The sequence below is a fragment of the Erinaceus europaeus genome, chromosome 3 (genome assembly GCF_950295315.1).
Source record: "Erinaceus europaeus chromosome 3, mEriEur2.1, whole genome shotgun sequence".
NCBI lineage: Eukaryota > Metazoa > Chordata > Mammalia > Eulipotyphla > Erinaceidae > Erinaceus > Erinaceus europaeus.
This window is the reverse complement of record NC_080164.1, coordinates 38794575-38808966: the sequence shown is the minus strand read 5'-3', so window position 1 is coordinate 38808966 and position 14392 is coordinate 38794575. Positions and strand designations below refer to the sequence as shown.

At 38.1% G+C, this 14392-nt stretch overlaps 1 protein-coding gene across 7 annotated transcripts in view; it reads left to right on the top strand.

The window, feature by feature from the left end:
- Window positions 1–14392, top strand: part of DCDC2C (doublecortin domain containing 2C) — a 203194-nt gene that overhangs the window by 109923 nt on the left and 78879 nt on the right. For all 7 annotated transcript variants that reach the window (XM_060187039.1, XM_060187037.1, XM_060187036.1 and 4 more), the window contains one exon: window positions 1542–1610. In XM_060187039.1, coding sequence (XP_060043022.1) covers window positions 1542–1610 — 69 coding nt within the window. The remainder of the gene's footprint in view (window positions 1–1541; window positions 1611–14392) is intronic.

Sequence of the window (14392 nt, the reverse complement as noted above, 5' to 3'; positions counted from 1 at the left end):
GAAGATAGGAATTCTGGCTCCTGTAATTGCTTCTCTGCTGTACATAGGTGTTGGCAGGTTGATCCATAACCCCAACCTGTTTCTATCTTTCCCTAGTGCATCCCCAACATCTCTAAGTTTAGTGTTTCCTGCTGCAATATGGCTGACAGATGCCACTCCTTTTGTTTCCACTATTCTTTCTATGACCATTTTATCCTTCTGATTTGAAATTTTATAGTTACACCAGAGGGAGTGCTCACCTGTGTCTTACATATGTTAACTCCAATCTCCAATTGTTCTCTTTCAGCTCCATATATTTCTTTTGTATTACAGTGGTGGCTTTCTGCTTAATTCTGTAATTATTATATGCCTTCCCTGTAAGATACTAAGCTTTGAATTTCTTTTAGGGCCATGCTTGTTTGTATTACTGTTACTCTTGTATCTGAGCATCCTGGGATATAGCATGGTAGGCGTTCTCTTTACCTGCTGAATAAACAAAAATCAATGATTAGTCTCTCATTATTCTTTAAAAGAATCTGTTTTTGAGAGCTTATACTTTATGTGGTTTGAGCAGTTCCCACAGAGTGTTATTTATCATAACTACTTTTCTTAGTAAAGCTATAAGGAGAGAGAACACTCAGGTAGCCTTGGTTTGGATTTTCAGAAAGCAGATACCTGAGGTCTGGGTTAATGGGATTGTCTGTATTGAGCACTCACTCACCTGTTCACAGACTCACAGAACTTAAATATCGAGGGCAGCTGGCAGGAATTGCTGGGTGCTTAGGGTTCATCATTACCACCAATTCTGTCACATGATAGAGTACACTTCTGCACCCACTTGAGCTCAGGTGAGCCTATGTAACCTACCTTAAACAGTGATAGGTGAGTGGAGGTAATGAGCAATATTTCCTGGCAGGCTTTGTAAGAGCTATTATGTCATTTACCACACTCTGTCATTTGAGATTTCAGGAGAATAAGGAACGAGATAGAGTGTTTTTCAGTATGGTGTCTTGGCGGCTGATGGGTACCTACAGGGGACACATGGAACATGCTCTCAGTTCACTTATTACTGAGAAGTCATTCACCTATTTTGACTGACACAGGATTCCCATTGGGAGACTTTATTTTGGCTACAAAACTATGATTTTCCCCAAGACTGGAGAGTTTCCAGAGTACCAATTAGATAGCTCATTCTTATGCTAAGAAATCACAAAAATAGGGAAATAATCCAAAAAGAGAGTGAATCCCCCTCTCCCACCTTCTTGAGTGAGATCAGTGAAGCTGTGGAGAATACAGAGAAAGAGGACATTTATAACTTGCTGAACCGAGACACCTGGAATGACCAATTCACTCCCTTTTCTACAAAAGGGGTTTATAGTGTTTCTCTGACCCTTCTATTAAATGAGTTGGCATTTTGTTGATGGAGGCAGTTCATCTGCATTTGAAGTAACCTCTGGAAGAAAAACGATAATGACTTAGTTTTGTCCATTGGAAGTAGTCTCTGTTTCTCTAAAGTAGGTTAGCTGTAATTAAATCTAAAGCATGGTGTGTTTTCTCCTCAGACACCAGCTGAGATAGTTAAAGAAGATAAAGGAATAGATGACAACACACCTGATTCAGGAAGCAACAAGGTGAGTTAAAATTACTACATAATGAATGTTTGGGCCTTAGTTACCTCTGTGTCCTTTTAACACTGAGTGTTGTTCTTGCCTAATAATGGAAGAATCAGAGTGTCCAAGTCAGTTTTAAGCTACAAATCAGAATAGAATTAGTAATGTAATTGTGTTTTCTAGCCAGCTTGTACATAAGGTCAAGTCTCTTGGGTAACAGAATTTACACAAGCAATTTAAAAATTACATGAATTATGGGGGCCAGGCAGTACACACTGGGTTAAGCGCACATGGTGTGAGGCTCAGGGACCTGCGTAGGGATCTGGGTTTCAGCACCCGGCTCTGCACCTGCGGGGGCTGGGGGGGCATTGCTTCATAGGTGGTGAAGCAGGTCTGCAGGTGTCTACCTCTCTCTCTCCCTCTCTGTCTCTATCTTCCCCATCTCTCTCCATTTCTCTGTCCTATCCAACAACAATGACAGCAATAGCAACAATGACAATAACAACAACAACAAGAGCAACAAAATGAGAAAAATGGCCTCCAGGAGCAGTGGATTCATAGTGCAGGCACTGAGCCCCAGCAATAACCCTGGAGGGAAAAAAAAACTACATGAGTTATTTTAATGGATTCTCAACTTTTCTTCATTAAGAAGGTCTTTTATTGTACTTATACTCAGAGTAGAAAAAATATGATAAACTTCCAAGATATATTTTTTAGAGGGGGGGAGTCAGGGCAGTTGAACCAAGGCTCCATTTTCATAGACTGCCGGTGTTTGTTTTGTGGTTGCTTGGTGTGTAAATAACATGTGTTATTGTGGAGAGTAAAGCTATATTCAGTGTCCTCTATAGATGGCAGCATGAGCTAAACTAGGAGAATTACTGAGTGATCTTTTCTCTCTTCTTACAATTCAGATGCGATAGTTTCACTATTTCCGTGATCTTCTAAAGGGAGATTTTGGGACTAGCCTTTATATATGTATTTGAAAAATAAAATTTCACTTATCTATCCTAGTAATTTTATTGAGGGGTGTTTGGCAGTTAAAATTTATGCATTTAAGATGTTAAATTTGATGATTCTATGTAAACATGAAATCATCACTATAATAAAGCTAACTAACATATCCATCACTGCTGGTAGCGGTCATTTTCTTTTTATTGTTGCTGTAAGATCAAGACAAAAATTTGTTTACATGTACAATGCATAGAGCTAAAGTGTATTTATATTTATAAGCTACAGTTGGAAGTTTTTTTTTCAAAATTCTGACACCATATTAAAAAAAATTTTATTTATAAAAAGGAAATATTGACTAAACTATAGGATAAGAGGGGTACAACTACACACAATTTCTACCACCAGAACTCTGTATCCCATCCCCTCCCCTGATAGCTTTCCTATTCTTCGTCCCTCTGGGAGTATGGATCCAGAGTCATTGTGGGATGCAGAAAGTGGAAGGTTTGGCTTCTGTAATTGCTTCCCTGCTGAACATGAGCATTGACAGGTTGAGCCATACTCCCAGCCTGTATTTCTCTTTCCCTAGTGGGGAAGGGCTCTGGGGAAGCGGAGCTCTAGGATATACTGGTGGGGTTGTCTGTCCAGGGAAGTCTGGTTGGCATCATGCTAGCATCTGGAACCTGGTGGCTGAAAAAAGAGTTAACATACAAAGCCAAACAAATTGTTGACCAATCATAGACCTAAAGGCTGGAATAGTGCAGATGAAGAGTTGGGAGGCCCTCCATTTTGTAGATAGCTGTAGGCATATTTTAGTTATATTCCAAAGACCCTGTCTGCCACCAGACTTTTTTAAAATAAAAAATTTGTTCTTTGTTTTAAAATGTTTGATCCTATGCAGCAGGTTGTATAATAAAAATTGGGACCTCAATTCTTAGTCTGTTTTACTGCCAAATCCTTCAGAGCTCTTTAATAAGCACGATTATGCAACTGCCTTGCTAGGGACCTTCTTTTGCTCTTAAACTTGCCCAGTTCTTGCTCCATGTTTAAAAGGGAACACTACCTTTGAAGGAGGGCACCTGGAAGCTGTTGAAAGTTGTCTCCTGGTTTTTGCTCACCTTGATCAAAGGCAACTATAAGCAAGGACATAGGTCCTCGGGATGTTTGGCCGAGTTATTAAACATCAGTGGGACCTAAGATCTTAAACAGTCTCTCAAGGGGACAGGAAAGTGGCCTCGCAGTAAAGCACCCACCTTTCTTGGGTGAGACTCTGGGTTCTATCTGTGGCACCACATGAGAGCAACAAGGAGAATTTCATGGATGGTGGGTCAGTGTTTTCCCTACTGTCTTTTCTTAAAAATATTATTTATTTATTTACCAGAGCACTTCTCAGCTCTAGCTTATGGTGGTATGGGGGATTGAACCTGGGACTTGGAGCCTCAGGCATGAGAGTTTCTTTGCATAATCATTATGCTATCTACCCCCACCCTTCTAGTGTTTTTTTTTTTCATTCACTCTAAATATATTGTACATGTATGTGTGTGTGTGTGTGTGTGTGTATATGCATGGTGAAGTGCTTGTGTGACTCTGGATTGCTCTCTGGTTCTGCATAATAAGTCAGTAAGTAAATAAAACAGTCTTGCAGAAAACATAGTGCTTTTCAAATAATTATGCTTTTTAATGTTATCTTTTCGATTTGGAGGAATTTTCAGTGAAAGGTGGACTATGTCTATATGAGCAAGGAAAATATTCAGATATGGAGGAAAGAAAACATGTAGTTGCTTTGGGGACAGTGTATTACTGTGTTCTGAGAGCAGGACTAACAGTGAAGAAGACATTTATCTGAGCACTTCAGAATAAAAGGGGTCAGAAAGATTACCTGTTTGCATTGGGAGAACAGAGGGAAAGGATGCTATTATACTTTAATAATGCAATATTTGAGTGAATAGATGAAAGAATGAAATGTATACTTTCTTTGGCTAGGTATCTATTTAGATCCTTTGCCCATTTCTTAAAAGTCAATTTTTAAAAAATACAACCCCACTAGGTCCTCTGCCATCATGTTCCAGGACCTGAACCCTTCCCTTGACCCACCCTCAAGTCTTTTACTTTGGTGCAATACACCAACTCCAGCCCAAGTTCTGCTTAGTGTTTTCTATTCTGATCTTGTTTTTTTCAACTTCTTCCTGAGAGTGAGATTATCTTATATTCATCCTTCTGTTTCTGACTTATCTCACTTAACATGATTTATTCAAGCTTTATTTAAGATGGGCTGAAAATGGTGAAATCACCATTTTAAATAGCTGAGTAGTATTCCATTGTGTATATAGACCATAACTTGCTCAGCCTCTCATCTGTTGTTGGACATCTGGGTTGTTTCCATGTTTTGAATATTACAAACTGTGCTTCCATGAATGTAGGTATACATAATTTTTTTTTGGATGAGTGTGTTTAGTTCCTTAGGATATACTCCCAGGAGAGGAGTTGCAGGGTTGTAGGGTAGATCCATTTCTAGCCTTCTGAGAGTTCTTCAGACTGCTCTCCATAGAGGTTGGACCAAGTTACAGTCTTTTTTAAACAAATTTTTAATTTTCTTTCTTTTTTATTATTTTATTTATTCCCTTTTGTTGCCCTTATTTTTTATTGTTGTAGTTATTATTGTTGTTGTTGGATAGGACAGAGAGAAATGGAGAGAGGAGGGGAAGACAGAGAGGGGGAGAGAAAGACAGACACCTGCAGACCTGCTTCATTGCCTGTGAAACGACTCCAACCGGAATCCTTACTCTTTGTGCCACCTGCGCTTAACCTGCTGCGCTACCACCCAACTCCCCAAGTTACATTCTTAACAGCAGTGCAGGAGGGTTCCTTTGTCCTCACAACCTCTCCAGAATTTTTTGCTGCTATCTTTTCTGGTGTATGACATTCTCATAGGAGTGAAGTGGTATCTCGTTGTCTATATTTGCATTTCTCTGACAAGTCAGTGACTTGGGGTATATTTTCATATATTTCTTGGCCTTTTGGATCTCTTCTGTAGTGAAGAGATGTCCTCTCCTCATTTTTGCGTGGGGTCATTTGTTTTATTATTTTTTTAAAATAAATTTTATTATCTTTATTTATTGGATAGAGATAGCCAGAAATTGAGAGGGGGGAGAAAGAGAGAGAGTCATTTGTTTTCTTGTTTAGTTTGGCAAGCTCTTTATATACTTTGGTATATAAGTATACAATCTTGTCTGATATATGGCATGTAAAGATCTTCTCCCATTCTTTGAGGGGTCTCTTGGTTTTGGTATTGTTATTTTTGCTGTGCAGAAGCTTTTTAATTTGATGTAGTCTCATTGGTTTATTTTTTTTTAGTCTTCTTTATAATTGGATTCGTTTCATTGAAGATATCTTTAAAATTTATGTGGAAAAGAGTTCTGCCAATATTTTCCTCTAAGTATCTGATAGTTTGTGGTCTAACATCCAAGTCCTTCATCCACGTGGAATTTACTTTTGTGTTTGGTGAAATACAGTGGTTGAGTTTCATTCTTCTGCATGTTTCAACCCATTTTTTTCCAACACCATTTGTTGAAGAGACTCTGCTTTCCCCATGTAATAGTCTGGGCACCTTTGTCAAAGATTAGATGTCCATAGGTGTGGGGAAATGAGTTTTTTTTTTTTAATTTTTCTGTTCACTGTGCTCTTTACATACTTTGGTTATTAATCTTTTTTAGTATGTATAAATTACAAATCTCTTCTATTCAATAGTTGTTTTACCATTTTCATATATATATATTTTAGTTGTACAGAGGCTTTTTATTTTGATGTAGTTACACTTGGTTTTGCTTTTGTTTTCCTTGTCACTATAGTCAAATCTCCAAAGGCATCTCTAAGATTGATATCCAGAAGCTTACCGCCTATGTTTTTTTAATGTATTTTATAGTTTTAGGTTTTACATTCAAGTCTTTGACACATTTTTTTTGTGTGTGATATAATATAGTGGTCTGATTTCATTATTTTGCATGTGACTATTCTGTTTCCCCAACATCATTTAGTCAAGAGGTTTTTCTTGTTCCATTGCATGTTCTTGGTTTCTTTGTCATGGATTAGTTGTTCATGAATGTGTGGGCTAATTTCTGGGCTCTCATATCCATTCCATTTTGTCTTTCTTAATACCAATACTATACTTTCTCCTCCAAAGATTTACTTATTTAATTTTTAGGTATGAGAGGAGTGAGAGAGTAGAGAGAGCCAAAGACCGGATTACTGCTCATCTCTGCCCTAAGGTGGTGCCAGAGATTGAATCTATGGTCTCTGGGATTTTAGGCATGCAATTTAATGTATTAACAGGCTGAACTAACATCCTGGCCCTGCCAAGGTATTTTAGTTACTATTGTCTTGTAAACATGATTGGAATTGAAAACTTACTCCTTTTTTTCCCTTACAGGGTTGTATTACTTATTTGGGATCTGACATAATTCTAATTAAATTTTTATATTCTTTTTTGGTTTTATTTCTGTGAAAAACAGCACTGAGATTTTTGATAGGGATTGCATTGAATATATATTATTACTTTAATGCCATTTAAACCATCTTAAGTCTTCTAATTCTTAAGCACAGATACTTTTCCATTTTCTTGTGTCTTCTAGTTCTTTCAGCAGTGGTTTAGAGTTATCCGTATATACACATTTAAATTTCTTGCTTATATTTATAACTATTTAATTTATTCTTCTCTTAATTTCTCTTTCTTTTAGTTTATTGTTTGCATATAGAAATGTATCAGATTACAAATTGTGCTGCTATGAACATAGGTATACATAGATCTCTTTGGATGGACGTGATTGTTTCCTTTGGATATATCCTCAGGAGAGGAATTGCCTGGTCACAGGGTAGATACATTTCTAGCCTTCTGAGAATTCTCTAGACTGTTTTTCACAGGGATTGGATCATTTACATACCTACCAGACATACAGAAGAATTCAACACAACTTCTCCAAGTTTTGTTGTTACTGTCCTTTCTGATATATGACTTCTTCTTCTTCTTTTTTTTTTTTTTTTTTACCAGAGCACCACTTAGCTCTGGTTTATGGTGGTGCGTGTGCAGGGGATTGGACCTGTGACCTTGTGTTCCTCAGGCATGAGAGTCTCTTTGTATAATCATTATGCTATCTACTCCCCATGTATGACATTCTTACAGGAGTAAAGCAGCATCTCACTGTTGCTTTAATTTACAGTTCTCTGATAATCAGTGACTATGAGCATTTTCTCATATGTCTGTTGGTACTTCGGATCTCTTCTTTGGCTCATATTCTCTCTTAATTTTTGAATGAGATCATTTTTTCTGTTGTTGTTGCTGAGTTTGATGAACTCTCTATATATTTTGGTTATCAGCCTTTTGTATGATGTGTGGGATGTAAATAAAGAAAATAAAGATATTTTCCTATAGGAAAATAATATTTTCCTATTTCATAAGGACTCACTCTGGGTGGTGGTTCCATTTGCCATTGAGAAACTTTTCAGTTTGATGTAGTCCCATTGGTTTATTTTTATTTTGTTTCCTTGCTATGTCACTTGAATCACCAAAGACACTTAAAATTTGGAAGCAACCCAGATGTCCAATGACAGATGAGTGGCTAAGATAGTTCGTATATACAGGACTGCCATTCAGTTGTTAAGAATTATAAAGTCATCTCCTTTGCCTCATCTAGGATGGAGTGTAAAGGAATCAAATCAGATAAATTGAAAAGGATGAGTATCAGACCATCTCACTCATAGGTAGAACTTAAATAAGAACATAAAGGGAAAACTTGGAGTGGGTTTGGTTCACTGCACCAAAACAAAGACCTCTGGGGAAAAAGGGAAAGAGAGGGGATTATGGGAACCCAGACCCTGATTATAGTAATTAAAAAAATAAAAGATTCTATGCAGCTTTGGTCAGGATTTAAACAAATGGGGAGTTTATTACATTGAGGTTATTTAGCTAAAGTAAAGTAGGCAATGGGGCAAATGCCAGATAGTCATGATGGCCAGAGAGACTAGTCTTTTAAGTTAAGTTTACCAGAGCTTTGCTATATATGTTTGGATCTCTGGGGGAGCAGCATGGCAGGTCTGGAGAGGAGAGCATGCAGGAACTAGAGGACAAGAACCACAGAAACTGAGAGTAGAAGCAGGACATAGCAGGAAAACACCAAGTTACATAAGATCCAGAAAGAACCTGAGCTATTTCAGGCCCTTGCTTATATAGTTTCTTATACCCATAATCCCTTGTGAGTTCATGGTATGTTTTTCAGACTGATGTCAGCCATATCTAACTAGGTTCAGTGTCTCAACACCTGATGGTGGAAAAGGAATTAAGTTGGGAGTGAGAGTGTTTTGCAGCCTTTATGCTGAGATGAGAACTTGTATCCAGGTGTCACTCACTGTACTGTAAACCGTTAATCCTCCAAATAAAATGACAAATATATATGTAACAATAAAAAAGAAACATGAGAGTTTTGTATATTGATAGTGTAGCCTAATTTAAAGTATTATTTCTAGTACTTTTATGGACACCTTTGGAACTTTCCATGTCTGTTAAATTTGCAAATAGTGATAACTTCTTCCATTCCAATTTGGATACTTTCCTTGTACTTTCCTTGCTCTAACCTAAGAAAACTTTTAAAAATATCAATTAAAATATACTTTTTAAAGATTTTATTTATTTATTAATGAGAAACATAGGAGGAGAGAGAAAGTACCAGACATCACTCTGGTACATGTGCTGCTGGGGATTGAACTCAGGACCTCATGCTTGAGAGTCCGATGCTTTATCCACTGCACCACCTCCTGGACCACAATTAAAAATATTTTTTATTGAGTGTTCACACATGTGTGCACATGACAGAGAAAGAGGGAGGGAGAGAGAGGGGAGGGAGAGGGAGAGAGAGAAAGTGAGAAATAGAGCACAGAAAACACAGCACCACTTTTCACTTTATGTGGTAATGTAGATTGGAGTTAGGGCCTCATGCATTCAAAGCATGTGCTCAGCTACTGAACCAAGCTGTCTTTCTGATGCCAGGTGTCTTAATGTGACCAGTGTTACTGGAATAATGGCAAATTCAATTACCCATTTTTTACATAATAGGTTAAGGACCTAAGATTTTGAGGAAGGAAGGTGTTATAGAGTACTAGACCTGCATTCTTCAGTGCTAACTAACATTGATGACAAAATGAGTCAGGGAACAGCTGGAGAGAGCAGCTGTGTTCCCTGAGTGTTTATTCTCTGCTATGTGTGTACCTACTGCTCTCAGTGCCCCACTTCACCCTTGAATTCAATCTTTGAGGTGGGAGAGGGTTATCACTACTCCACTTTGCAGATTCCAAAACAATGAGACTGATTGCTTAAAGTACTTAACAACATTATGCAGAAAGGCCACGGAGAGTCTGGATCTGAACCCACATTTGAATAATACCAATACCCAAGTCTTCCTTTCCTTTCCTTTCCTTTCCTTTCCTTTCCTTTCCTTTCCTTTCCTTTCCTTTCCTTTCCTTTCCTTTCCTTTCCTTTCCTTTCCTTCCCTTCCCTTCCCTTCCCTTCCCTTCCCTTCCCTTCCCTTCCCTTCCTTTTTATTTATTCTTTCTTTCTTTCTTTCTTTCTTTCTTTCTTTCTTTCTTTCTTTCTTTCTTTCTTTCTTTCTTTCCTTCCTTCCTTCCTTCCTTCCTTCCTTCCTTTCTTTCCTCAGATATAGTGCTACTTGAGATTTGCTTTACCAGACTTTATGGTACAGTTACCCTTAGGACAGTTGCATTGTCATCTTATGTACTATGTTAATGGTGTGCAAAATGCTCAGGATGTTTACATTAAAAAAAAATTTTTTTTATATTTATTTTATTTATTTATTCCCTTTTGTTGCCCTTGTTGTTTTATTGTTGTAGTTATTATTGTTGTTGTTGTTGGATAGGACAGAGAGAAATGGAGAGAGGGAGGGGAAGACAGAGAGGAGGAGAGAAAGATAGACACCTGCAGACCTGCTTCACCGCCTGTGAAGCGACTCCCCTGCAGGTGGGGAGCCGGGGTTCGAAGGATGTTTACATTTTATAAAGTCCACACAATTGTCTTTGCTTCCAGCACGGAGTGAAGAAAACCTGTTGTTTTGTCTTTTCCTTATTGATGTAAAGCATGACATAGAATTCCAGGTTTTCTCCCTTTGAATTTAGCAGGGCCAGGGAGATAGTACTAGTGGTAGTGCAACAGACTTTCATGCCTGACACATCAGAGGTCTTAGGTACAATCCCCAGTATTATCATAAACCAGAGCTGAACAGTGCTATGGTAAAAAATATCATCCTAGGGCTAGATGCTGGTACCATCACCTAGTTGAACATACATGGTATACAGTATAAGGACCCAGGTTTAAGCCCCAGGCTTGAACAGGTGTCTCTCACTCTTTTCCTATTTCCCTTGTATCTCTTGATTTCTCTCTGTCTCTATCCAATAAATAAATAAATGAGTAAATAAATAAAATATCCTATATTTTTGTGGGCTTAGAAAGAGAACAAGCTTTTATATCTATTTATTATTATTATTATTCATGTACCAGTAAGGTTATGGTTTCATCTCTGATCACTTCAGAGATTACTCAGGCAACTCATGTGGGAGTTGATCAGACTTCCCCCTTCTTTCCCTTTGAGACAGGCTTCCACTCAGACCTAGGTCTTTATCATACCAGTCAAACGATGCTCCCTTACCTCCTGTCTCTGGTCCTGTCACCCCATCCAGATTCTGTTTTGCTCAGGGTTGTTTCAACAAGCCACTGGAGGAGTCTCTCTCCTCTCTGGACAATAAGTCCAGTGGCACCTGGGGAAAATCTGCCTCCTCCAGCCCCAGTGACAGAGAGGCAGAACACACTGCTGTGTTTCAAATAGACCCAGCTTCTCCTGATCTAAGTGCACGGTTTATATCCACCCACCTGTGCTAGAGGTATTGAAAGAATTCTGAGAGAGCCCTGCTTCCTCAGAGCCCTGCACCACTAGGGAAAGAGGCAGGATGGGAGTATGGATCGACCTGCTAACACCCATGTTCAGCGGGGAAACAATTACAGAAGCCAGACCTCCTACCTTCTGCACCCCATAATCACCCTGAGTCCATACTCCCAGAGGGATACAGAATAGGAAAGCTATCAGGGGAGGGTGATGGGATATGGAGTTCTGGTGGTGGGAATTGTGTGGAGTTGTACCTCTCTTATCCTATGGTTTTTGTCAGTGTTTCCTTTTTATAAAAAAAAAGAAGAAGAAGAATTCTCAGAGTGACACACCCAGAGGGAGGCAAAGCAAGTTCTGTTTGACTGTGTGATACCGACCACTGTGTGTCATGGCTGGACACCAGAGTAAACAAATCCCATTAAGATATATAGTGAAAAATTCCTAAAGCCTTCTCAGAGAATGGAGATATAAAATTTCTGTCTGTGATGATACATTGGCTCTCTCGATGTAAAATTACCATCAGATGACTCTCTAGAGAAAACAGTGATAGCCAGAGCTTATAAAGCCATCAAAGCTCCTGGCCACTGTAGCCAGCATATTTAAAAACACCTCTTTTCAGAGGTTAAATGGCTGTGATTGTCTACATATCTAAATGCCTGTTTTAGTTAGTTAAAGAAAAAATTTGAGGTAAATACATAGTAAAATTATAGTACATATTTTATAAATAAAATTTTTCTTTATTAAAAGATAAAATAAAACTAGATAGGTTAAATCTGTGGCATATTAAAAAGAGACTATAACAATGACTGATTAATATAAAAATGATTCTTAAACTGATTGGTTCTGAATACTGTTCAAATTATGTCATAGTTAAATAAGACTGTTGAATGAATTAGCAATAATATTTGGGCTGTTGTAGTTTTTGCATAGTTTATAAAGCTGCATTATATAAATCTTGCTAATTTCTTATGAAAAATAAATAAAAATCTCAAGGGTTAAACATGATTGTTTAAATATTATTAAATTCAGACCAGAGCAAGATTAAAACCTGAGTCTAATACCTTTATATAATAAAAGACAGCTATACATTGATAACTACTCCCAAGTGCTTAAAGGATTATTTAATGACTTTACAATAGTAGACTAACTCAGACTCTAATCGAGAACTCAGGCTCTGTGTGATATACATTCCAGAGTTATGGTTACATGAGAATGTATACCATAGTAGCTAAACAAGATTGTCAAAGCTGTGGTCACTTTTGCTTGGGGTTTATCAAAAAGGTAGGTTTATTAGGAGGGGGCCAGGTGGTGGCGCTTGTAGTTGAGCTCACACATTACAGTGCACAATGACCCAGGTTCAAGCCCCTGGTTCCCACCATCAGGGGAGGAAGAGTCAATATAGACAAACAAACAATCGAAAAGGGCACTACTTGTAAAGAAAGAAAGTAATAGACACCAGGCAGAGACAAAAAGAGTCAGAAATGCTGGGTGTAGATATTTCCATTATACAGAAAGGTAAACATGTGGTGACGTCATTTTTAAATATATGTCTGATATTGTGACCTCCAAATACCAAAATATAATACAGATTATGACCATGAGTTTAAGCAGAGAACCCAAGATATTCTTTAGAAAATAGAGAGAAATTACCATGTGATTGAAAGACATTTTAAAAGTTTTAACAAGAGTTTGCTCAGAGAAGAGTTACAGGTTCCAAACAAAGGAAAAAAACCTCATGCAGGGCCAGAGACTAAAACAAAGTTATATAGAGAAAAACCTTCCCAGTACATTGAAATACATAAAATACATAAAATAGAGTCAAAAGGTAAACTTGTAAATTGCCTGAGCTTCAACACCTCCTGTCTACTAACTTTCTAACATATGTTGAGAAAAATAAGGGACAAAAGAGTTTTTCTATGATTATAGAGTCAACATATTTAAATCTCAAAAATCAGCAAACATTTTTGGAAATTTTAAACTTTATGCGAGAGAGAGAGAGAGAGAGAGAGAGAGAGAGAGATACTTATTTGTCCTTAACATTGCCAGGTGAAAATAGAGGTCACACTCACACCCATTACAGCTTTCAGGTGTTCCCATATTTCCCTTTCCCCCCTGGGAGGGGGAAATAAGACTCTCCTGTCCCAATAAAAGAACAAAACAAAGTTTCCTAGTCACAACAGTTCTGGGTTTTGGTTACCTTTTAACTAGAGACACCAAAAGCCCAAGGCTTGTCTCTACCAGGCTAAATAACTTAAAGCTATCGATGAAGCTTAATACAATAAAGATAAGAGTAGTAAACAGAACCTTTTAAATCTAAAAATATGTGTTGGGCTAATTTGCAAATAAAACCTTTTAAATAATTTTTAAATTGTAGTTCTACTAGAGGCTGACTTAGAGTTTTAGACCAAATTTGAGATTGTCATTATAATAGGGTTGGCAAGACAGCATAATGGTTATGCAAAAAGACTCTCTCCTGTCTGAAGCCCTGAGGTCCCTCATTCAGTCCTCAGCAGCACCTTTGGTTAGAACTGAACAATGATCTGGTTTCCTTCTTTGTGTATCTTACTTTCTGCATCTCCCCTAAAAGTAAATAGTAAGGGGTTCAGCGGTAGCACAGTGGCTTAAGCTCACGTGGCACAAGGCACAGGGACTGGCCGCTCCCCACCTGCAGGGAAGTCACTTCACAGGCAGTGAAGCAGGTCTGCAGGTGTCTATCTTTCTCTCCCCCTCTCTGTTTTCCCCTCCTCTCTCCATTTCTCTCTGTCCTATCCAACAACAAATGACATCAATAGCAACAGTAATAACCACAACAAGGTTACAACAACAAGGGCAACAAAAGGGGTAAAAAAAATTGGCCTCCAGGAGCAGTGGATTCATGGTGCATTCACTGAGCCCCAGCAATAACTATGGAGGCAA